The sequence below is a fragment of the Doryrhamphus excisus genome, linkage group LG14, assembly GCF_037039965.1.
Source record: "Doryrhamphus excisus strain RoL-2023G ecotype Guam linkage group LG14, RoL_Dexc_Guam_v1.1, whole genome shotgun sequence".
Lineage (NCBI taxonomy): Eukaryota > Metazoa > Chordata > Actinopteri > Syngnathiformes > Syngnathidae > Doryrhamphus > Doryrhamphus excisus.
In genome coordinates, this window is record NC_136370.1 from 10,352,743 (window position 1) to 10,380,050 (window position 27,308).

Here is a 27,308-nt window from a genome sequence, read left to right on the forward strand (position 1 = left end):
GTCTAGAATCCATTTTCTTTATCATCTTGCACCCCTCCCTCCACTTCACTGCAGCATTCCTATGCATAGCACATACTGCATCCTGGAATAGCCACAATATGTTTTTTTTTTTTTCTAAATCAAAATGCAAGTCCAAAGGCAGTGTGCCCTGCTCCCACAGTAACATACCGGACTCTGTTATGACTTTAATTATTTTTGCATTGTAACGTTATTATTATTATTTATTATATATGGAATTGTCACTGGAGCATTTTGGTTTTAATTACAGGAAACTCATAGTCCATTTGCATGTGGCTATTCAGCTTATCTCCACTGCATCTGTTTGTTTTGTATATGAGAACCTATGAGTGGAAATCGCAATGTGCAGATTTTGCAGCTGCCTGGGAGGAGTGTGCAGCACAGGTGCTGCAGGACATGTATTGGAGCAGTAATTGAGAGGATGGAAATAATGAACACATGCATGAGTGCAGCTCAAGTGGCAACTTGTAGGGTAACGCACAGGAAGGGACCATAACGACCATCTGTTCCTTTCCAAACTATGGGTGGGGGTAGGAGTGTTAATGACATGGATCAATGACAACACCAACATGGTGTTTAAGGCTCCTGCAGTATTTAGTTAATGCTGCTATGAAAGGTGGTTCACGGTTCACGCACTTACCAGTTACCATAGTAACAGTAACTGCTTGCCACGACGAACCGCTTTGCAAATCCAAAACTACCCTGTCAGTAAAAGTTTTCAAAGTTATGGAAAATCCACACCTCAACTCTTCAAGAGCAGCCAGCTGAAATACTGTAACTATTCAAGCAAATAATAACAGTGACTGAAGGTAATTATCCATCTGGACAGGGCCAAAGAAGCTATGTGGTACTCTCTGAGATAGAAAAAAAGCTTCTCTTGATGACCAATGCATGCAATGCTCTGCTGTTCTCTGAACTGTAATTATTGAACTGCAATAATGAGTGTTACAGTCATCATCGGTGAAGACAAAGATGAGTTAAAGTTTCTTTGTAAAATCATCCCATTACCATACATTCATTGGTACTACTGACAGTTTCACAGGACATCTGCTTGCTGGCTGGCAGCTAATGCCAATGTGTTTTTGTAAGTTTTTTGCACAGCTATGAATTTACAGTTGAGCTTCAATGGAAAAAAAAACGTGCTGTGTAGTGACTGAAGTGTTGATAAATGGAAGAGTACATGATCGATCATGCTCAATTCATGAAATGTATTTACTAATTATGTGATCACGGACTTCAATGGAAAATATATTCAACAGCGTGTGTGAACACAAATCAATAAGGAGGGTCTATTTGTATGTGTATTTCTCTTCATTTTTCTTCACTTTACCGCCTGCCTGTGTGGTGCGATGGTGGATTTCTTTAACATGTGAGGAATTTTAAGAAAATGTTCGTCTTTGTTGAATTACTTCTCGAGTAGTGTGATAAAGCCAACATCATACTATCTATATGTATCATATACAGTGAAGAAAATAAGTATTTGAACACCCTGCTATTTTGCTATTTCTCCCACTTAGAAATCATGGAGGGGTCTGAAATTTTCATCGTAGGTGCATGTCCACTGTGAGAGAGATAAACTAAAAAGAAAAATCCAGAAATCACAATGCATGATTTTTTAACAATTTATTTGTGTGATACAGCTGCAAATAAGTATTTGAACACCTGTGTATCATCTAGAATTCTGACCCTGAAAGACCTGTTAGTCTGCCCATTAGAAGTCCACCTGCACTCCATGTATCATCCTGAATCAGATGCACCTGTTTGAGGTCGTTAGCTGCATAAAGACACCTGTCCACCCCATACAATCAGTAAGACTTTAACTTGTAACATGGCGAAGACCAAAGAGCTGTCCAAAGACACCAGAGACAAAATTGTACACCTCCACAAGGCTGGAAAGGGCTACGGAGCAATTACCAAGCAGCTTGGTGAAAAAAGGTCCACTGTTGGAGCTATCATTAGAAAATGGAAGAAGCTAAACATGACGGTCAATCTCAATCGGAGTGGAGCCCCATGCAAGATATCACCTCGTGGGGTCTCAATGATTCTAAGAAAGGTGAGGAATCAGCCCAGAACTACACGACAGGACTTGGTCAATGACCTGAAAAGAGCTGGGACCACCGTTTCCAAGGTTACTGTAGGTAATACACTAAGACGTCATGATGTGAAATCATGCATGGCACGAAAGGTTCCCCTGCTTAAACCAGCACATGTCAAGGCCCGTCTTAAGTTTGCATATGACCATTTGGATGATACAGAGGAGTCATGGGAGAAAGTTTTATGGTCAGATGAGACCAAAATAGAACTTTTTGGTCATAATTCCAATAAGCGTGTTTGGAGGAAGAAGAATGAAGAGTACAATCCGAAGAACACCATCCCTACTGTGAAGCATGGGGGTGGTAGCATCATGCTTTGGGGGTGTTTTTCTGCACATGGGACAGGACGAGTGCACTGCATTAAAGAGAGGATGACTGGGGCCGTGTATTGTGAGATTTTGGGGAACAACCTCCTTCCCTCTGTCAGAGCATTGAAGATGGGTCGTGGCTGGGTCTTCCAACACGACAACGACCCGAAGCACACAGCCAGGAAAACCAAGGAGTGGCTCCGTAAGAAGCATATCAAGGTTCTAGCATGGCCCAGCCAGTCTCCAGACCTGAACCCAATCGAAAATCTTTGGAGGGAGCTCAAACTCCGTGTTTCTCAGCGACAGCCCAGAAACCTGACTGATCTAGAGAAGATCTGTGTGGAGGAGTGGGCCAAGATCCCTCCTGCAGTGTGTGCAAACCTGGTGAAAAACTACAGGAAACGTTTGACCTCTGTAATAGCAAACAAAGGCTACTGTACCAAATATTAACATTCATTTTCTCAGGTGTTCAAATACTTATTTGCAGCTGTATCACACAAATAAATTGTTAAAAAATCATGCATTGTGATTTCTGGATTTTTCTTTTTAGTTTATCTCTCTCACAGTGGACATGCACCTACGATGAAAATTTCAGACCCCTCCATGATTTCTAAGTGGGAGAAATAGCAAAATAGCAGGGTGTTCAAATACTTATTTTCTTCACTGTATAATACATAATGAAAGCTGCAGGTCTTTTTCTTGAGCATATCTTCATGATTTATTCATCATCAATCTGCATTTCCAGAACACATCAAACTGTTTCCTCGGCAATTTGCATTCAAAAAACTATCTCTGTAAATGTACTTGCGAATATTGTTATTCATCCAACTCGCAGGTTTTATTAGTTCATGCTCATTGCTAGACAGGGCAGCTCTAGTCTGAGGGTTCTGCATGGTGCAGGATCTAAAGTATTTATTCTGTAAGGTCGAGGCACACCCAAACAAGAACAATTTCACTCTTTACTCTTTTAAGATTCAATGGAGTGGGGTCTCTTCCACCCAATGACTCTCGGTGGCTGTACCTTAGAAGTCAAGTCAAGTTTATTTATATAGTCCTTAATCACGAAAAAGTCCCAAAGGGCTTTATAAGCTGGCAACAATCAACGACATCCCTGATCTGAAAAGCATGTGTTTTTTTTTTTGCTTTTTTTTGTGACACTTGATGTCACACTTACAATAATGACTTTATACAGGCTGTAGAAAGTCATGATATATAATAAACGTTTCTATTGTTGGTGACATTCTGATAAATTTAAACTGGCAGTCACCATGATCCAACTCACTGCACTCAGACGGTGGGCTTTGCTTGCCCACTAGACCAAAAAGAGATGCAGAATCATCTTGGGTTAGCTATCCTGTTTTAATCAGGAAATGTGCAACTACACTTTAATAAATAAAAAAATAAATCAAATGTGTAATACAGTTCGACGGTGGTCTAGTGGTTAGCGCGCAGACCTCACAGCTAGGAGACCAGGGTTCAATTCCCACCCTCGGCCATCTCTGTGTGGAGTTTGCATGTTCTCCCCGTGCATGCGTGGATTTTCTCCGGGTACTCCGGTTTCCTCCCACATTCCAAAAACATGCTAGGTTAATTGGCCACTCCAAATTGTCCATAGGTATGAATGTGAGTGTGAATGGTTGTTTGTCTATATGTGCCCTGTGATTGGCTGGCGACCAGTCCAGGGTGTACCCCGCCTCTCGCCCGAAGACAGCTGGGATAGGCTCCAGCACCCCCGCGACCCTCGTGAGGAAAAAGCGGTAGAAAATGAATGAATTAATGAATAATACAGTTCAATGGATTATTATTTTGGGTCCTCCCTACCCCCCCGACTGTTCAGCCTGTTGTTCTATGTGTTATATTGTAGTTGAATAACTTGCCTTTCCACATTAAATATCTGTTCTTGGTCTTGAATTTTGTGAAATAAATTTCTTACTAAATATACATTGTGAAAGAGACTCAGTAGACGGTTTCAAGGTTCTTGATGCCACTTAAACTGAAATAAACTGAAGAGGAGATAAAGAAATGGACATGATGCATACCAGGGTGAAGAAGCTGCGAGATGAGGATCACAAGACATAATTCATCTGTGGATAAGCTTTCTGTCTGTGCCTTTGTGAGACTGCAATGATTTGTTGTCAGACTTACAAGGACGACGGCAAATAACTAAAACGCACTCGGTGGAAGCCTGTCTTTGCTTCTAGCGGGAACACAGCATGGACACACTCATTTGTTAACACCTGTGAAACATGTAAACCAGGGATGCCCAAGATGTGGCCCATGGGCCATTTGTGGACCACATTTTTTATGAGCCTGTGAAAGGCATATTGTACAAAAAGTACAAAAATTGTAGAAGAGTTTATAACTTACACGCACACACAGTACACATATAGCTCAATAATAATTTATATCGATCCATTTATTTTCTATATCGCTTATCCTCATTAGGGTTGCAGGGGTATGCTGGAGACTATCCCAGCTGACTTTCATTCACACTCACATTCATACCTATGGGCAATTTGGAGTCGCCAATTAACCTAGCATGTTTTTGGAATGTGGGAGGAAACCGGAATACGCAAAGAAAACCCACGCATGAGGCTCTGAGTCTCTGAGACTGAAGTGCATCATGAGTTTCTCCTTAACAACAAACATTGCCATTACAGTAGTATTCTACACTTGTCACTAGGTGTCAGTGCTGTTGCATTGATGAATAGACAATGGCCACCGCAGGAAGTACGCTGTCAATGTGAGAACATGTGAGTCTATGTTATGTCTTATTTCTGTCCAAGATGTATTACATTCTATTAAGTCTTATAATAATATAAGTGTAAAAGTGACTGTTGGGTGTTATTTGATGTCTAGAGGGCTTCAATAACACTAAAAAACATATTGAGAAGATCATAAGCAGTTTTTTATGCTCTACCTATGAATATATTTCATTTATAAAACAGGGATCTTAGTGGAAATTCATGTGATAAACAAGGGATTACTATACTGTATAGGGTTAAATTCATTGTCATACAATTTAGTAAACTTACATTGCTACCCGATTTGTCACAGAACATTTGACACAAAAAAATTCATATCAATTGCAAAACATTTATTTTAAATCTCCTTAAAATTCTATATCGTCTATTGCACAGACAGCTTTTTTTTAAAAAGTTAGAGAATGTGACATCCTTAACTGTGTGGAACATCCTCGTCAGAGTTGCATTAAATATCCGCAGAGCCTAAGGATACACGAGCACAGGTCTACAAGCTTATCACACACAATTATACAGTATGGCACCTCCCTTGTCCTTGACATACTGTATAATGCTATAGTCACCAGTGAGCTGAAAACTAGAATTGAAAGCAGTATCCTTATCACCTCCAGATCCACGGACAATTGTCTTGTGGTGAGGAAGGTCACAAAATTGGACTTTAAGTACAGCCAGCACAAAGTGAAACAACTCTAAAAGCATATGAACGACGTGAGAAAGCCTTAAGGTGACCCGTCCATCTTGCTCTTGTTCAGCTTGAACGGTCTCTTTGTGGAGTGAATGCATCATTAATTTACATAAAAGGATACACTATTTTATCTGCTGTTTTTAGACAAAAGGTCTGCATTGGCTGATAAAGCCAAAGAGCTTGTCAAGTGATCCATATCACATCAGAAGCAATGTATCACAAAAACATTCTATTAACATCATAAATACGTACATTAAACTATCCTGCTGTGTGCTATATCCAACACATGTACTGTACGTATGTGATGGAGTAGTTGTGGGGAAATAAGATCCTAAGCTAGAGGTAGTGTAATGTATTGTATAATGCAATAGATATGTGGGATTAAAACCGTTCAATTGCCTGATGCACAGCAACATTGCCATTCAACCAGCAAGTATTTGTGTGTGTGTGCACGTGTGAACATACACAGCATTACCGAAAGAGCTGTCAATAATGCAATGAATCAAATCCATTGTGGCTTACATTTAGAGGCATTTAATATAAATGAATCAGTTACTGTAACTATTCAGCCATGATGAAAATTGATGCAACATGTTAACATAATTTTGATTTTTCCCCATTCAAGTTGATGTGGAGACCCGAGTTCAATCCCACCCTCGGCCATCTCTTTGTGGAGTTTGCATGTTCTCCCCGTGCATACGTGGGTTTTCTCCGGGTACTCCGGTTTCCTCCCACATTCCAAAAACATGCTAGGCTAATTGGCGACTCCAAATTGTCCATAGGTATGAATGTGAGTGTGAATGGTTGTTTGTCTATATGTGCCCTGTGATTGGCTGGCGACCAGTCCAGGGTGTACCCCACCTCTCGCCCGAAGACAGCTGGGATAGGCTCCAGCACGCCCGCAACCCTCATGAGGATACTAGGTAGAAAATGAATGAATGAATGAAATTAATCCGGCAGCCACACTTACATGGTTTAAAACTTTGCAAACTACTCCATCATCTTAACTCGGACCTACATCGGATTTAAATATTATGCCACAGTTTAAAAAAAAACAGAAAAAAACAGTAGGAGAGTACAACAAAATAAATGTTATGGCCATTCTCACAGAAAAGTGCTGTTTGTTAATCTGTGTTTTGGTTCATTCCAAAATGACTTGTGCAATGGGGTAAGAAAGATGTACAATTTGTCACCGGAGATTGAAGGCTTCTTGCAAAAGTGAGGGTGTCATATGGTCACTAGAAAACGGGGCAAAACACGTACTAGAGGTTGTATGGGAAAACTTAAATCAAGGGCATAAATGAGACCAAAGACCATGAAAAACCAATTATGACAAAGCCAAGGTTGTTAAGGACCTTCAATCAAAATTCCCTTGTCGTCCAGTTCCCCATCACCACCCCAATCGTTGAATTGTGTAAGTCCCCATGTCTGTGGCTGTGATGACCTTCTGTGCATCCTCGGCAGCTGAGGCTTGAATGACACAAAAGACAAATAAGAAAATACACCTTGGGCAAACTGTTTGATTGTATTTTTTACATTAGTTACTAAAGTTACTAACTTTCATGTTTTATCTGTATATTTGTTCTCACTACTACTTGTGTTTCCATTTCGGATCAGGTCGAGGGTGGTACCATAAGTTACACCTGTAGCCCCCCAGCCCCCATTAGAGCCTCATGTAATTTTACAGGAAATCAAATAATAAAATTATGTCAAATAATGTTGCCAATTATGTAATGATTTGCAACAATTTGCATATTGACATAAATAAATAAGGTGTCGATTAAGCCAACCCCGTTCTCGACATGTGCAAAGGGACTGCTTCTGCACCTCAAACGCCACACCCCACCTAAACACATAGGAGGCTGACAACTCATTCGTTAAAAAATGTCAAATAAAAAAGGAAATACTGAGACAGTCACTTTAAAAATATGTGGGCGGATGTTAAGCTTAAAATAGCAGTAGCTGCACATAAGTTCATTAGTGCCAAGTGTTGGCTTGCATCAAGACACAAATCTATGCACAGAACGTCACTGTTATGTTTTAACATGATTGAGTATACCAGCCCATCCTACCGTCTGAGTGCACTCAGGGCATTTATTTTACACCATGACTTTCTACAATGTCGTTAATGTAAGTGTGGCATCATTACTCTTGCTAATCAACAATAAAGTAGAATAGAAGGAACATCATACACGGAGGCACTCTCCTCATCCTGAAGGTGTGTGGGCGGGCGTGCATGAGCTAGAAGGTTCTTGTCACTGCTGCCCTTCCTTAGGAAAAACTTGCAAGTGAAATGCATTAAATATATTGTCATGCTCTGCTGAATGAATGAGTCAATGTCTTATACAAACAAAAGGTAAGAACACAAATGTTTTTTTTTAATTAATCAAAATAAATAAATGAAACTAAAATGTAGTGCAGTCATCCTTCCACAAGTATCATGTGCGTAATCTTGCGTCTCTTTTCAGATCTGGGGTCATTTGAAGTGTGGTGGTTCACATGATTGGCTTTTCATGCAAATGGTGCAGCTTGATTCCCAGTCAATGCACCAGTCAGCCTGGATCAACTCCAACCAAATGTGTGGTATAGAAAACAGATGGATTGATGGAAGAACATTTGGACTCGTTAGTTGTCAGTCTGAGCTGCAGTCAAAATCATCAATGGGCTGTGTTTGAGTAATTAGGGATTCATCATATCAAAAGATTGGGCGAGTGTGGAAGTAGTTTTGGATTTGCATACAGCTGCTGCCAGAAGAAATGACACAAATCAAACCATTTAGTTTCCTTTCTTTATCAGACAGCACGTGTTACATCACGTAGATAATTATGCAAAAGCTTTCACTGAAGGTGCCACAGTCATATTCATAACTGCATTTAATGGCACATTTTTCCCGATAATAAAAAGCATAAGGGAAGAATGTGTTGTCATAGTGAATGTTTACTGTTTAGCTTTGACTCAAACAGTGAGTTGGAAGACTCTGGCTTAACAACGGGTTTCATAAGTACATTATATGACCTACTTGATCGTGCTGCACATCATTACTGTCAACTGACATGGAATAATAAAACATTTCTAAATTTATGTTGAATAGTTGTGTATAAAATTGTTGTTTTACACAGGGGAAGCTAAACTGCTTGAAAATGTTTACGTGCACATTTAAGTCTGAAATTTTTCTTAGTAAACTAATTTTGAATTTAAACTAATATTAAATATACGGAGTGGGTTCCTGCAGCTGCTTAGAGGGCGCCAACATTTGAAGGTACTCTCCATATTATATTCATTGTCACCTCTTCTTGCTTTGCGCATGTAAGATGAACACGTGCACACACACTGTTTGTTTTGATCGCAATTCAACAAAGATTAGCTACTAATATTAGCTATCACTTAATGTATAGCCTATCATAACCACACATTTTTTGTATTGTATATAGCAAGTTGCATACAGTCCCTTTAATTAAAATATGTTTTATCTAAATGTGTTTATTATAGAGGGCTGCGGGGTGGAGTATTATATAATCACACTGTACTGTACTCACACTGTACTCCCTTTTAGCGAAGGAGGAACTTTTGTTGCATGCAGGCAAGCAGTCGCTTGTGTTATCAGATGGATATGCTATACTGGATGGTTGCAGGAAAGACATAAGTGCTGTCCCACTCATCTGCTATTTTTCCGTTATACTTATCCCTATACATCATAACTGCATCCCGGATACCCGTGCATGTTTCTGTCTTCATGCAAACTATGTAATCCCCACAAGAGGCTTGCTATCAAAGCGCACCTCAACCCAGTGTGTGTGCATCTTGTAAACCAAGCATGTCCAAAGTGTGCTTCATACCATGCCTTTAGAAAAAGAATTACACCAACTTCACCCTCCCATTCCCAGTACAGAAACAGATATAGATAATTTAGATGGGTGAAAAGATACAGATAAAGATAGTGGTGTACTCGCTCATTCCTACTAACCTGACTTTTGGTAGGTACTATGTTTATCTAGCCCTTGAACACAATAGACATCAAAATTATCAAAATGGCCTGGACTTTGAGGGATGTCTTTTGAAAAAATGTCTGGGATCAACATTCAAGTGCCAAACAAAACTAGTACTTACCCCGTGATAGGAGGTAAAGTGTCAGTGGAGAAGAGAGAAACTTGAGGCTTATCCCTCTCAATGAGCCATATGGTGTACTGCCCACTTTGCTTGGGGTGCAGGTACAAAGCCATGTCCAAGCTACAGGGGGTCGGGCCACTCCACAGCCATGGACTCAGCACCCAAGGGCCCCCAAAGGAAGAACCATTCACCCACAAAAACTGACCTATAGGGAAAGGAGAAACGAAAGACTGAGAACAAAACCAGAAAAACTGAAGTGTAAAAACAGACATATTAATGTTAAAAATAGACACATATCTTTTAAGCAAGGCCTGAGCTGAAGGTCTTGATTTAAACTACTTTGAAGGGAATGCTGAACTTCCGCATTTGAAAATGCATGAGACGAAACACCCAATGATCCCCTTAACAGAGAAAAAGTTAAAAAATGCGGCTGCAGATGAGAAATCAAAGCAATAAAATGTATTATTCTTTTCCTTGCATTGATACACTATGAAGTCTCATTTCACTTTCAAATCAATTGTGCTCTTTCAGGCAGGAAGTGAGTGTGTGTGCGTGGAGACGCACAAAGAGTTGAACTTGAAAGGAAAATCCATTTTTAATGCACCCTGTTAAGGAATGCACTGTTGATGAGTTGAAGTTAAAAATGTAAAGCCAAATCCGAAGGAATTAATAGATTTCATTATTCTCGTGAGGCATTCAAAATGAATATGCCGTGACAACGCAGATTATTATGTTGTCATTGTGATTTTTTTATGCTGCGTTGAGCAAGTAGATCTGGAAATAGTTTTTAACAAAGTTCATTATTTTCATTCCCATTCAAGTTTGTTTACAAACCTGTTTTTTCTCCTCTTGATAATTGTGAAACCATCTTAACGGTGATCAGATTGTATATTACACAACCATCTCTTTGTGTATGTCGGCAACTGCACTCAAACAACCTTCTATTATTAGTGGTGACAATATGCAATTCATATGTTGGACTGAGATAAAAGAATGTGAAAAGGCCAGGCAAAATATTTGCTGTAGCTGAATTGTGATCGGAGAGGATATTTCCCATTATTGCATCATCACGAGATAATTAAGCATTTTCCAACTGGTACTCATATCGGTTTATTAGATCCAATTCCTATGAAATTCCTTATCAGGTCTGATTAGCTTTACCATCTTATATTTGCAGGAAATCGCAGATTATGCTAATGACAGCTCAATCACCTATTGCCGACAACCTAATTAATGTGTACAACCTGCAAGCTGAACTGAGCATAATATACGACATGCTAATTGAGAGTATCTGACACAATCAGTTCTGCTCCACTACTTCACTATACGGCTACATGACATACTCCAAATTCTCAAAGTCCCAATTCATCAAGTAAGAGACAATGATTAGTGTTAGGCAAGTGACTTCAATATGTAGTACCTTAGAGATCAGACAGTCACAGGAGGCTGTTCGGCACCCAATTTGTGGGAATTTTTTTTTAAAATATAAAACATAAATAAAAAATCAAATATATATAATCTGTTGCTGGGTCATGTCATTATCATTTGTGCCATTGTGACATCACAAGCTATCAGAAAGCTTGCCATATAACTGTAAGACTCTTACGTACATCTGATACACAATGCAAGAACTCAAATAGGAGCCCAAATTTGGACAATGTGATCTTTTCCTGCACCATTTTAATGGGATTGATATTTCCCAGCAAACCTCATGTTTTGTTCCACTGCACACACCAGTTTTAATGTGTATCGACTAGCAATCAATATGACTCACTTATTTTGTCTTTATTTGGAAAACAAACCCCACCGACCTTGGACTGCAAATCAAAGACACGGATGCTTGCATAATGAGCCAAATATCCATCCATCCATTTAATATCCCGATTATCCTCACTAGGGTCACAGGTATGCTGGAGCCTATCCCAGCCTGTCTGGACTGGACTGGACCTGGACTGGTCGCCGGCAGGACACGTATAAACAAACAACCATTCACACTCACATTCATACCTATGGACAATTTGGAGTTGCCAATTAATCTAGCATGTTTTTGGAATGTGGGAAGAAACCGGAGTACCCGGAGAAAACCCACGCAAGAGGAGAACATGCAAACTCCACACAGAGAAGCCGAAGTATAGAATAAAACCCAGGTCTTCACGATCTCCTGACTGTGTGGCCTATGTGCTTGCCACCCTGATCTAATAATATGAAGGTTAATTTGTTTGCCTAAGAGAGCCTGAGAGCTGGAGTCTATGTGGACAGCACATCTATGCGTGTTCCTCTACAACCAACACCAATTTAATGGAAAACTTCAGGCTGGAAGGGAGATACAGGAAGATATTATTATTACTATTAACTTTTCTTAGCCAGTACCAATATAAAAAAAAAAAAAAAATCAAAAATGCTCAGAAAGTGGAGAAATTCTCATCAAGCATTCTACATTCATGGCTGGTATAAATTATTACTCTCAATACGTTGCAGTATGCACTTACCAATCTTAAACATGCTTCATGAAATACACAGTATTTTTAGCAGGACAGTGGGCACGATCATGCATCAATGATGGTGTTTTTGTTTGTTTGTCTGCTTGTTTTGGGTGGTTGTTTGCTTGTTTCAACTTAAACTTTTGACTCAGCAGGTTTGGCGAACATACTGTATGTAATCTTGTAAGCATAACTGCACAGTATATAAACAATAAATACTTGGAGCAGCATCACGCACGAGTCTGTTGTGTAAATAAACAATACCAATGAAGTGGCGCACATATAGTATTATACATCTCAAGCAATGGTAATGCTTTATGGCCATATTTCTGACTTGCCTTAATCATTCAATCAAGGCTAAAGAGAGCACTTAAACAACATAACTCACACACATTATATTGTGAGCGCACATAATATCATAGCATTTCATATAATAATGTTGCTAATGTACGGCTTGTTATACAGTATTAAAGGGATTTTTGTAGGCTTGGGCATTAATTAGTCCCGAGAGTCTTCAAAAATGTAGACAAAGGCTAAAACACTCAGCAGAGGCAGGAAAGGGAGAATTTCACAACAGAGTTTGGGTTGAGCGTACAAACCAACAATATCAGCATTCTTCATAGATGGGAGGCCAGTGGGTCTCGCAGAGTCATGAAGTTTTTGTTGTTGAAGTGTCATGAACTTAGCTGGATTTACTGCTCATCCATCAGACCTCCCTACCCATTTGTAACTGTGTATGCACAAGGGCAACATTTTATCCATTCAGCATTCATCGGCTTTCCTGGTCATACAAACTTCTCATATATATATATATATATATATATATATATATATATATATTGAGTCATGGACTCCTATAGAGCAGCGACACACAATAACCAGCACGGAAAGTGTTCTAGTTCTTCCAGAGTCTGCACATATTCAGCTGTATTTCTTTGGATTTCATGGTTCCTGCGAAAACGCTCTGTTTTAATGTATTTCACCCACGGCCTGCCTCCAGGTACGCCCACTCTGCTGTGGTTGGTCACACTACCGAGTGCATAGACACATTTCCATTTTTTGCATTCAGAGTCATTCATTCATTCAGCAGAGGAAAAAATATATATTTTTCTTGCTGCTATCCAGCAGATAGCACCCTGCTGCTATAACTGCTATAACTGCTCGCATTAACTTCCGCGACAGAGCACCGTGGCCATCTTGTTGCGGAGCGATTTGTAATTTTTTTTACTGAGTAGGCATTTTTGTAATGCAAATATATTACCCTTTTAAACAGATATTGGTTAGAAAAGCCAAACCCATTACTTGTGAAACCACGGCAATACCCGGAACTACATTCTTCATCGCCAAAGTTCGACCAGAACCGGAGTTTGTAGACCCAGTGGAGTGTGAGTCGGCGTTGATGAAATACACTGCTGATGGGGATGTCATACAACTTAATGTCTCCAAATCCGAACTATTCCTTCAAGAGCCGTGCTGAGCGTGAAGCTGAAAGTCCAGCCTGTTAGCTGGACACTGAGCACTCCCGACTCTCAAATCAAAGGTCCTGGTTTTGAGCCTACGGTGGTGCACAGGACTGGAGTAACAAGGCAGGTTACACCAGCCTACCAACAAGTAACCCACTATGATACTATACAGTATACTTCAAACTGATTTTGATGATGATGCATTTTCAGCAAAATTTGGTCTGGCTCCTTTTTTACATTACACGGTCTTGGACAGCAAATCGGCTGAAGATCCAACAGAATTGGGTCACACAGTTCCTTTGAAGCGGAGACAAAAAGGAATGTATACATAAATTAGTTAGTCCTCAGAGTGGACAAAAGCCCCCCGATGTTCCCTCTTGGCAAATCAGTTAAAATAGCATTCAAGAAGACTGATTGATCACTCTTTATGGAAATACTAATAGCATTTCTTTGACCCATTCATTCTTTCATTTTCTACCGCTTATACTCACAAGGGTCACAAGGGTGCTGGAGCCTATCCCAGCTGTCTTCGGGCGGGGTACACCCCGGACTGGTCGCCAGCCAATCACAGGGCACATATAGACAAACAAGCATTCATACTCACATTCATACCTATGGACAATTTGGAGTCGCCAATTAACCTAGCATGTTTTTGGAATGTGGGAGGAAACCGGAGTACCCGGAGAAAACCCACGCATGCAAGGGGAGAACATGCAAACTCCACACAGAGATGGCCAGGGTGGAATTGAACCCTGGTCTCCTTGCTGTGAGGTCTACGTGCTAACCACTTAACCGCCATGCTGTCCTCTTTGAGCCAATCCCTAAAATTCGAGATCTCGTCTCATTATAGAGTTGGGAGATTCGACATTTATCTTAAATGCATTTCAAATAAGAACCAGTAAAACCATGTGTAATGATGCCATAAATACATTTTACTGTATTACATATTTAATGAATTTGTCCAAATTCGAAATTTGCACACCACCGTTCACTGTATTGGTACTGTATGTACATGCTGCATGTATATGTGTGTAGTATTTGTTTTGGTTTGGGTTGTTGATGCTGCACTGGATGTGAACTAAGGAAGATCCAGCCAGCAGCCTCTCAGCAAGGTAAAGGAAGTGATGGATCACTCTCTCCTGGGAAAAAGTCCACGTTTCTTTCCCCTGCCAACTTCTCCTGCCTGGACTGCTTTCCAGGGATAATCTAAATGCTGCTTTTCGACAAGAAAGCTTAGAGCCTTTTTCCCATGGCAAAAACACATAAGCTCCAGGTTCTAAGAACCTTTTCAATTATAACAATTGTAATGTAATAAGGTTTGCACAAGATTTACACCCACACAGTGTAGCTGTTCAACCAAACTGAAAGAAAGCCCACCAACGCTTTTCTCACTGGTGTGAGGCTTCGATTACCATGCAGACCAAAGTTGACATTGCTAGTATTGAGATACACAGCAGTAGTTTACTATTTGCCACAATCTCAGATTAAAATCAAGTACACACTACTCAGCCTTACTCAACAAGTCCTTATGTTTATTATTGGATGGCTGGCATCACACCGTGGTGCAGCGAACACATTCTCTCCCGTGCATCAATACAGAGGGCCCCATGCTGTTCAGTGTGTGCCGGAGGCATGATGAACATGGTGTTCACAGGTACTCACAGAACATGTCAAGCCTCTTTGTCTTACCCAAACACACTTGATCTAACAGCTCCTCAGAGAAAATAGTTTAGGGTTCAAATGTGAGCTCTTGTCCTTATGCACAGAGACTGTTCATAGCGATATTGACAGTGACGTTTCTGGCCGACAAAAACACAACAAAATATGAAACAAGGTGTCTGGTTTTCTGATTTAATAACTGAAATCAAATGTGTTGTGATCTGACCTTGACATTCAACTTTACTGTGTTTAAACAGTGCACTCGAACACAGCGATTCAAAAACACACCTTTCCCCTACTACATCAGCGAGTGACTGTTTTTTGTCTGTCTTTAAGTAGAAGTGGACTTAAAGAAAAATGTATGTTCACATAAAAAAACACATTCACCAGCTGTCATGCATCTTTTGGCTAATCACAATCCTGGAAAAAAACAACCATAGCTGACTTGGCTGCCCATAATAACCCTGTTAATCAATATAGGATTTTAGATGTGCAATGATGTGTGCAATACCTTTAAAGTATATATAAAAAATAAAGTAATATAGTATATAATATTATATAAATACCTTTAAATCAGCACGGAACCCAGAAAACAATGTGAATTGAAAATCTTGAACTTTTTTCGTATGTGGTGAATTTCAGTGTATTCACACAAGAGCGTTATACACCTCCTTGGGTCACTGCCGGTGTTTGTTTTTTTTGTCTGCTCTAGTCTAATTTGGCTGGGAGATAGTCACTTGGAAAACTTTGCTTGAAGTGCTGAATGCTGTTATGTAGTTTTTTTGAGAAAAATACGGTGATCAGTGAAGGCTGACATCTTATTTCCTGTTTGCATGAATCACCAACTTCACACAGATCATTAAAAAATAAGAATTAAATAAAGCCAAACTATCCTTTTAAGTGGACAACCAAAAATGAGAATAATCCTCATCTTCACTTTTTTCTCTGTGTTTGAATAGGAAATCTGCAAATTGAGCAATTTTTACAATTTTTCACAGTATACTTGCAAACCATCTAACCAGCTATCATGTTGAAAGTATATGTTTAGTTACACTGATACTGGAATAAAACCTGGAATCGACAATGTGCACTACCGTAGCTCGTAAAGAAAGTCATAGCAAAAGGCTATATAATATATTTCTTTTTTTACATGCAGTGAGCTAACCCCAACCCTGGAGCCCCAAATCTATTTGTGTTGCTCTTTGTTTTAATGCGCTCTGCTGGGAGATACTCCTTCCTTTCTGCCTATCTCGATCATCACTGTTGTTGGTTTGCTTCAGTACATAGCCCGAAAAAAAGAATGCAATCACTATGGTAACCAAGTCTTCCACCACTCTGTTGGATTTTAAGCCATACTCACAATTCAACATGTTTAGAAAGACCAGCGTCTTTCTCGCGTCTCTCGAGAGTCATACAACAAATTTTAACCTTTTGTAGTTACAGTATAGCTTTTCATTATTCAAGTTGACAATTGTGCAATATACAGTATCCTACATTTCGATTTCACTGAGCAAATGAGCAAAGGGCTGTATTTCAATATGTTTTGAAAACTCAGCCTGCAACGTTTGGAGTCAAACAGTACTGTGCTTAGGAGGCCCTGTTCCACCTTTGGTTTTGGGCAGTAGTTCAGCTTGGCTTCAAGCAGACTGGCAGGAGACACAAGAAAAGAACACGCAGGGAATAGATCTCAGCACTTTCACTGGCACCCAGGCTTTCAGCATTTTCAAGAACCTACAATGACAGTCTGGCGTTTTTCCAATAGACACCAATGGCGGCTTTACTGTCTTGCTATGTCTCTTAAGCAAAGCCCTGAAAAGTATCTGATAAGTTACCAGATCAGGGGCACCATCGAAGATATCTACATTTTTTTTCAATGCACATGGTGAGATACCAGCGTCCATCCATCCATCCATCCATCTTCTACCGCTTATCCGAGGTTGAGTCGCGGGGGCAGCAGCCCGAGCAGGGAGGCCCAGACTTCCCTCTCCACGACCACTTCTTTCAGCTCCTCCCAGCGGATCCGAAGGCGTTCCCAGGCCAGTTGTGTCCTGTCTTTCCGGAGGTCTTCTACCGGTTGAACGTGCCCTGAACACCTCCCCAGGGAGGCATCCAGGAGGCATCCTAATGATGCCCAAGCCACCTCATCTGGCTCCTCTCAATGCGGAGGAGTAGCGGTTCTAGTTAGAGTCCCTCCCGGATGACAGTGTTTCTCACCTTATCTCTAAGGGAGAGCTCAGTCACCCTGCGGAGAAAACCAATTCCGGGCGCTTGTAACTGCGATATTGTCCTTTCGGTCACCATAGATATCAGCTATAAATAACTGTGTATTTTAGTATTTTCATTATGTTCTAATTGAGATATTCATTGGGATGATACATGAGTAATTAGGGTCCTACACAATGATATAGAATTGTGGGGTTCGGAAGTTGTCCGGAAGTCCTTGAGAGTGCTTGGGAATGTGTCTAATCACAGCAGATTGGGTATGCCCAGAGGCGGGCCGTGGGTCGGATTAATTAAATCAGACAATTTTGAAAATCCAAGTAAATAGAACTGGGATAGGTGCAGATTCTGGAAGATGTAGAAAGCTGTGTGTAGCTTCTCTATAGGAGTCCACAACTCAATAAAAAGGGTTGAAAATGAGCATAATAGGTCTCCTTTAAATCGCAAATGCTGAAATTCACCAATCTGGTTCATTTTCAAACAGCTGAACGCAAAGCAAACAACCATCTCCATGATAACACTTTTTTGTTTTGAATAAGTCACAAAAAATATGATCAGGCACACCAGGTATCGGGCTGTTTTGTGAAGAGTGAAAAGACCCTTTTTCTGCCATCAGCAGTGACGTAACTATGGAGGCCTTTAAAATGTATATTATCATCCACAGCACGCTCACAAGACCTCTTGAGAATGTAATGTTTGCTTCAATCACAGTTATGCATCTCTGCATGGCTTCCCATTAAATTGGTCAGTTTAAAATGGGAATGTAAAGATTGTTAGGTCAATGTCGCAGTATATTTTTCTCGTGATTGGCATCTCACAGCAAGAAGGTTCTCTGTTCTTATCAACAGCCACACTACGGTAGCAACAGAAACATTGGAACAAAAGTACAATTTACATAGACAAAGGACTCTACCCCTTTTACAGATAATGTCAGCAGGAATGTACTGTGACGCGTTAGACAATTTTTTTTCAATTCATTGTCGAATTACTCACTGTCCTGATGCTAAGGTATCACGCTATTTACACAGCTGACATGAGCCATACTTGAATGTGACCCCTTGGCGCAAACTCAGCTTTTGTGTCCTGTGAATGACTAGTTATCTGTCCAGGGTGTACCCTGACTCTCTTCCTTAATCAGCATGGTTAGGCTCCAGCTTCTTTGTGGCCCTGAGCAGGATAAGTAGAATAGAAAATGGATGGATAGGTGGGTCGAGGCCACTGTGTTTTTTTTTTTTTTTTTTTTTTTTTTACACAGGTGATGGCTTGCACCAAAGAGGTACCCGAGGCCTTGCATTTCTGCAAAGCTTTTAGTTAACTGCTGATGCATCCTTGATGTTTTATAACGGGTTTGTGTCTCATTTCAATTCCAGGTACATGCCTGTTGTATAGCTAAACCATGGCTCTTTGCCTTAAGGCATGTGCCCTGAGGAAAGACAACATGTACTCGAATTTCACCCATTTACTGGAGCTCATAGCTGGAAGGAACAGACCCATCACCCCTTGAATGCTCTCTGCCATGGATATAGTAAATAACCCCTGCAGTGCATTTCCTATTAGGTGCATTCATCACACAGCCAACAACTTTGAACTCATTTGATATTTGTGCCATTAACTTTTCTACTCCACACTCACCACCAGCAATTCACTTTGACAATGGTGCCTGAAGTGCAGTGAGGGAGACTTTTTTTTCTATTGGCTGGCTCTCCATCTCATTAGTGTCAATAGTCAATTCTGTTTCTACTCAGCATGTACTCTCATCCCACCTGCCATCAAAGAGCTCAGCACAATTGTGCGAGCAAAACAGAGCAAGCATGAGGCAAAAAGGGGAAAAAATAAAAGGCAGACTTGCTATCTTTGAAGTGGAAAGTCAGATGGGCTAGGTAACCCTTGTGTAGGACATTTGTTCTTACTATTAGGGCAAGTCCAAAAATGTATTCCCTTATGTTTTTTCTGACATAAATGTCATTATTAGTATTACCATGTATTTATACTACAGGAGATATGAATTGGGGAAATAAGGGTATTTTGCAAAAGCTCTTGATCCACTCTTGGAACTATTAACAGGTCCTCAGGCAGATGAAGTGCCTATAGAGAAATGCCATTTCTGCTCTTAGTGCAGTGCTTCTCAAATAGTGGGGCGGGCCTCCTGGGAGGGAGGAATATCAGGCTTTTATTGCAGGTTTGAGTTATGTCACAATAGGCACGCTAAAAAAATCCCTAATAAAACAAAAACACAAGCTACTGTTGCTGCCTCAACCCATGCAAAGTTAAAACTCAACTCTGAACCCTGATTTCACTTCCTGTCCACCCGCCCCTCATCTTCCCATTTATAGCAACACAGGTGACCCTTATTTATGTCTTCTATAGTGTTATTTTAATCTGTTTGTTCTTTACCACTTATCCTATGCAATGTTGTGGGGAAGCTGAAGTAAATCCCAATTTATGATTAAATAAATAAGTAAATAAAATGTTAATTTGGACTAATTTGCTTTGTCACATACATACATACGTCAAATATAATTAATTGTAGACATAGTGTAACTTAAGGGAGACATATTATGCTTTTTCTATACTTTTCTGACCTATGGAGTTAAAATGTATTCTCGTGTTAAATGATGCCATAGTTTCAGATAATGAGGTTTGCACATTTGGAAAAAGAAGTTTAGGATGGCTCAAAAAGCTCGGTTTGAAAAGGCGTGGTAAAACTGTTCCGTTGTGATGTCACAGATGGGCGGACTTCCTTATATGGTTCACAGTTAGGAAGCACTTTGCATGTGTGACCAATCACAGTGGAGTGGGCATGCCTGGGTGGGATAAATTAAAACAGACCTTTTTAGCAGGAAGCACAAATCAATGGAAATGCAGCTGGAATATGTGTAGATTCTGCAAAATCTAAAACGTTTTCTGTGTGGGTTATTGTGTGTAGCTGCTCTATAGGTCCACTTTAACATTTATATATATTTTTTTCGATGAGCCAAGATCTGTGATACGTCTGGTTTTCCGTGTAAAAAGGGTCACATCTGAGCCTTTAAATACTGTATTTAAAACACATTTATTGTTTTACTTTATTCCTACTACTCCCTATGGAGTAACATAAGGCAGCTCTTCAACTCCTTGACTTGCAACAGGATTGAACAAAGAACTTGTGAAAAAAGCATTCTCGCACAAAGGAACTCTTTGGAGGTCTGAAACAGATGCAATGTTACTGAACCATGAAATCAATCCCTCGGAGAGCAGGCTTTTAACTTCCTCTGACACAACAAAGTGGCTCAGTACAATGGCCTGACTTTTTGTCAACAGGTTGCAGCATAATCAAACATGCATTAGATTATGATGCATATAGCCCTCACATGTTGTTTGTTCTTTGATGGCAGGGTAGTTTACTAGCTAACCCTCCCAATATTCTTGGTAGAATCCCATACTTTCAGCTGTCTCGCCTCGTCACAGTTGTCCCTCATTTCTACTGATTTTTTGGTTTGCCACTTTTTGGATTTAAAGCACGTATTAACAGGTATTAGCTTGTGCTTCGCCACAACTATTTTCAATCTGACAGCTAGACACCTGCACCAGATATATCACATGGTCCCAGAAGAGAATGATGCTCTGAGGTAGACCGTGAAGAGAAGAGGAATGAGCACAAGCAGAATGTGGTCAGAAAAGTAAAAATACTCAAGCACATTTTAGCTATTGGAATACTACATTTTAAAAGGCAGGGATCATGCCTACTGCAAGATTTCACCATTAGGTATATATAGTACCTAACCGCCACAATTCATGATAGAAATATAATTCAAAGACTCTAAACAATCAAAAAGTCAAACACACAGCAATCATGACGAAACATTGAAAAACACCACTGAGAGTACAGATACAGATAATTTAGATGGGTGAACAGATACGGATATGGATAGTGGTGTACTCGCTCATCCTTACTTGTTAGCTTTGCATTGCTAGGAAACAATGGTAATTAAAGAGAGAAGAATATATTTACAAGAAACTGGAACAAATCGATGTGTTACGGTAATCAGTAGATCCAAAATCAGATGAGAAGGCATTCGTTGAGGTGGGTTATTCTCCTTCTCAACGAGTCGTAGCGTATACATAATGTCGTACAAGTGAACACATTTTTGTCATGCAAACTCGTCATGTCATTGTGGCATTATGTTATTGAAAAAGCATTTTGTCTGTGTCTTGTTTAAAGTAATTAACCCTACTAGCTCCCTGTTGGATGTGTTGAATAATCACAAATCAATACTCTGTCAAGGTTGACCAATTTTTCATGCACTGCATTTTTTAGGAAGGTTTTTTCACAGTGAAATGTTCATGTAAACACCACTATGTTCAGCCAGAGACGGCATGTGCCGCAAGGCAATTCAATTTGAAGCAGTTAATAGTTAAGTTGACTCTTCTCCTCTATGTATATGGGGGAAAGAAATAATAAGAGTGGGTTTACCCTCGGGGGTTTTCCGAGAAAACACCATTGTTAAAAGACTTTGGACATAAAATATAATACAAACATGCCAATTCAACAACAACAGATTGGATTCGGGATCTAACACATATGGCTATATCTTCAAAGCGGACATTTTGAAAAGATAAATTACTGTTTGTTTTCAACTGCTATAACGTTAAAGGTCGGGTTCCTATAGGAGCATCACTAGCTGAAGAGCAGCAAGTCAAATGCACAAAAAATATATTTTTGCGCTACTGAATGAATTTTTTATTTCCATTCATTCATTCATTCATTTTGTACCGCTTTTTCCTCACGAGGGTCGCGGGGGTGCTGGAGCCTATCCCAGCTGTCTTCGAGCGAGAGGCGGGGTACACCCTGGACTGGTCGCCAGCCAATCACAGGGCACATATAGACAAACAACCATTCACACTCACATTCATACCTATGGAAAATTTGGAGTCACCAATTAACCTAGCATGTTTTTGGAATGTGGGAGGAAACCGGAGCACCCGGAGAAAACCCACGCATGCACGGGGAGAACATGCAAACTCCACACAGAGATGCCCGAGGGTGGAACTGAACCCTGGTCTCGCGCTAACCACTAGACCGCCGTGCCGCCTTTTTATTTCCACTGTCAAGAAAATTATTTGAAAACAATTTGAAACCGAAGTGGATTATTATCTTCTTTTTCTTGTTATCCTCTCAAACAGCAACCTGTATTACCATTAAAACAAACTTCAAAATAGTCAGCGCCTCACAAGCCTTGAACTTCACTGAATGTCTGTGGTGTGTCTACCGCAGTAAATACAGATTAACAGTTGGGAAAGCCACAGACTAAAGAGCACTTAAGTGTGGTATTTTATACTGTTACTTGACAACCATCATTTATATTTTCTCTGACCTTTAATATCCTCTCACCACTGCATCATTGCAATAATTAGATCTTCACAAGTAATGGGGGGTGAATGTGTGTACAGTATTATGGTGGTTAAAAGTAAACTAAGAGGTCACTCGTTTTGATCAAACCATCTGACATTAATGATATTACACAAGATAAGATGCACCACTATACATGTGAGCTCATCTAATTACGACCGGTGCGGGTAAGACCATGCTCAGGCTCCCATCTACAAGCAGTGTGATGAGATTAGTGTGGTGTGGTAAGTGATGACGGCGATCATCAGTTCACATCAGTAGGATAGCATGCTGTGAGAACATGTCACACCTGCTGTGCTAACTATTTTACAAATGTGTATGAGCGAGGAAAAGACAGAGACTGACAGTGGGTCAAACCAGCTTCATTGTGAGGTACTATTATCCATGCATCAATTTTCTATGCCGCTTATCCTCACTTGGGTGGCGAGTATGCTGGAGCCTATCCCAGCGGTTGAGAGGCGGGGTATACAATGGACTGGCCGCCAGGCAATCGAAGGGGATATATAGACAAACAACCATTCATTGTGACCTTCACATTCATACCTATGGACAATTTGGAGTCAATTAACCTAACGTGCATGTTTTTGGAATGTTGGAGGAAATCAGAGTACCCGGAAAAAACGCACAAACGAGGAGAACATGTAAACTCCAAACAGAGATGTCGAACACAGGTCTTCCTGATCTCCTGCCTGTGTGGCTTACATGCTAGCCACTTGTCTATCGTGCGGGCCGAGGTACTATTAATGAGACCTCTTTATCAATGCTATTAAAGGTGTACACACAATAAGCCAAAGGTTCTGTAATTTTTTCTGTTGTGGAGCAAAAAAAAAAAAATGAACAGGGAGACACATTCCAGCAAACTATCCTTTGTTGTTTACAGAGGCAGTTATTTAAAACGGCTATTTCATTTAAAACTGTTATTTTAAGACACAGACATCGCCATACCATAAATTAAATAATAAACCATTGCAGTTTCCTTTTTTCTCTAGTCATAAAACTTTGAAAAAACGCTACACTTGGCCAGTCAACTCTATCATTTCAAAAGCACATTAAGAATGTTTTCAAAACTGCATTTTTTTCCGACATCGCTAACATATGGCCTATTCACTCTCCACGGGTATTCATTTAACATCTTACCATAGTTGGTTGTGACCTTCTAAATTCCATAGTGAACACAGTGAAGAATATCCAGCTTCTTCAGAGTGGACTGAGACGCCATCCTATAGATGGTGTCACCATAATCAAAAATGGGCAAGATGGACATTTTGACAAGTGTATGTTTTGCTGAACGGGTGAAAGAGGACTTATTGCGATAGAGGAAGCTCAAGCGAGCTTTGACTTTTGACTGTAGGTGCTTGATATGGGTGGTGAAGGAAAGGGACGTGTTCAACCAGAGGCCAAGATATTTGGAAGGACAGCATGACTAAAGGTAGCCGGGCCTGGGTTAGGATGAATATTCCCTGAGATAAGTAACATAAGAACAATTAGGGTGGAGCCATGGTATGATTTTGGATTAATGCTTTTGTCTTTCATAGTTAATTTGCCAGGTAACGGGAGGGGAGAGTCAAGAAATGGCTGCAGTAATACAAAAGAGTAAAGTGGGGAGTGTGAAGCAGAAAGTCTGAAAAGTCCTGCATTTTTTGTGATCCAGAAAGTGGGAGCATCATTGGGAAATATTGGGAAGTCCAGCGTACTAACCCCATAGGTAACTGTTATAGGCCAGTGCAAAAGTCTGCTAGTATCACAGGAGGGCTGGGTCATAATGAACAGTAAAATGAGCAGTAAAAACCAGTATGCAGAGGGAGATCTTATTAAAGGATGCATGTTGATGCAGCCGCAGAATACAGAGACACAGCAAGAAAAAAGTATGCACCTTTTTTGGCCTCGGCCGACCAGTTGTTCGGGATCCTGATTGTAGTTGTGGGTCCTCAAGCAGCTCGGCAGACACGCTGGGCAGTCACGCTCTCTCAAAGATGTTATCATCAGTAGTTTGAATCCAGGTGGTGGTGGATCCGGCCTGGCTTGATGGCTGGCTGTTGGTGGTAGTGGTGGATCTGGCCTAGCTTTATGACTGGCTGTTGGTGGTAGTGGTGGATCCGGCCTAGCTTTATGACTGGCTGTTGGTGGTGGTGGTGGATCCGGCCTAGCTTTATGACTGGCTGTTGGTGGTGGTGGTGGTGGTGGATCCGGCCTAGCTTGATGACTGGCTGTTGGTGGCAGTGGTGGATCCGGCCTAGCTTTATGACTGGCTGTTGGTGGTAGTGGTGGATCCGGCCTAGCTTTATGACTGGCTGTTGGTGGTGGTGGTGGTGGTGGATCCGGCCTAGCTTGATGACTGGCTGTTGGTGGCAGTGGTGGATCCGGCCTAGCTTGATGGCTGGCTGTTGGTGGTAGTGGTGGATCCGGCCTAGCTTTATGGCTGGTTGTTGGTGGTAGTGGTGGATCCGGCCTAGCTTGATGGCTGGCTGTTGGTGGTAGTGGTGGATCCGGCCTACCTTGTTGGCTGTTGGCTGGCTGTTGGCTGGCCAGGCTGTTGGCTGGCTGTTGGCTGGCTATGAGATTTCTACCAGTGCCTCCAGTTTGCATTGGTTTCTGTGCATTGTTCCATAATACTCCTGTTTTATTGGTTTAAACTCAATGTCACACTCTAATATAGAATACACTGCATTAACCAATTGATCGATTCCATTGTTTAATAATATCCTAAGAAGGTACACACATAACAGCGTCCTCCCATTAGCAAAGGCCCTGGCGAGGAAATATAAAATTCCAACAATAATGAAAAGTGCCACGACCAAGTGATTTAAACTAATTACTATTTAAATCTATTCATGAATGATATTGCCATGATCTGATATCATAAATTCACCCTGGCATATGAATAAGCAAAATGGTGACTGCATTCTGCTGCAACAGATACGGACTTTAGACTTCAAATTATGTCGTATTTAGAATGCACTATTATTTTTTTATTTAATTTTGCAAACATTAAGTGTGTATTTACAGCAGTGATGAACATACAAAGTTTGTATTTACATACATGAGTGGGTTACACAACCCGATACATAAAACATAGGACAAGTAACAATTGTGTACGGGCTGTGTGATGTTGGGGGTGGGGGTCAGAAATCAAATGTGAATGGAAAAAAAAAACACGATAGTGATAATGGCAGTCATGTAGTTGTGCTGTATTGGAGAGAGATTATATACACATGCATACCTGCTTTATTTAAACTAAATAATTATATTAAAATTAAAAAAATGAAAAAAAACATAAACCTCATTATGTCAACTAACTTGAAATATTGAACATTCAGTGGTTCATTCGTTCATGGCTAGAGTTTAAGTCTGCGTATTCATTAAATACCAAATTGAAGGGGCAAGTTTTGAAGTCTCCAGCTGAAATGATTTGTCATGTAAAGTTGCAGAGCGGGTATGAAATGAAATTGGGTCATCATTGTTTAGTCCATAAATATTGGCAAGTGTAAATGGTGTGTTATTAATTGTTATATTCATAATGAGGTATCTTCCTTCAGGATCTGCAATTATTGAGTGTTGCATTAATACAATTTAGATTCCTCTGCACTTTTAATAGGACTTGAAACTAAACGGCACTCTGTGTTTCTGGCAAGCCATTTAATTCAATTAACCATTTGCAAAGGCCTCATTAGTTCGATGCCCTTTGACACTGGTGTTTATTTAAACACGGTTTGTTTTTTTAATGAAAATTGACCAAACACTTAGATTACAGTGTTTTTGCATCACATTATATTACATATTATTATTTACTATGTTAAAATTGTCATTTAACAAACCCGTAGCATAAATGGATCCTGCCAATAGAAAAAAAAATCCACTTAATTTGTCTAAAATGTTGACATGTAATAATGATAAGCCAGTTGTGCCAGTTCTTTCTGCTTCTTCTTTCTTCTTTCTTTTTTTAAGAATGCCCTATTCGGGGAACAGTAAGTAATATTATTTCATATCAAAGAAGCGTGACTGGTCTACAGTATTTTGTCGCAGAGTGAAATCGAGTGTTCAAAGCCATCCCAAATTTCTTTGAGGGCTCACTTCCAAATTCTAGCTGTTGTTAGCTAGCTCATATTAACTTGTTTTCTTGTACT

General features: G+C 40.2%; 1 protein-coding gene across 4 annotated transcripts in view; it reads right to left on the reverse strand.

The window, feature by feature from the left end:
• Positions 1-27,308, reverse strand: part of alk (ALK receptor tyrosine kinase) — a 266,664-nt gene that overhangs the window by 119,853 nt on the left and 119,503 nt on the right. For 2 of the 4 annotated variants that reach the window (XM_058091041.2, XM_058091039.2), the window contains exon 4: positions 9,974-10,178. In XM_058091041.2, the coding sequence (XP_057947024.2) occupies positions 9,974-10,178 (205 nt within the window). Of the gene's footprint in view, positions 1-9,830; positions 9,864-9,973; positions 10,179-25,057; positions 25,136-27,308 lie in introns of those variants that run through there. The other 2 variants (XM_058091042.2, XM_078795990.1) reach the window with 2 other exon arrangements.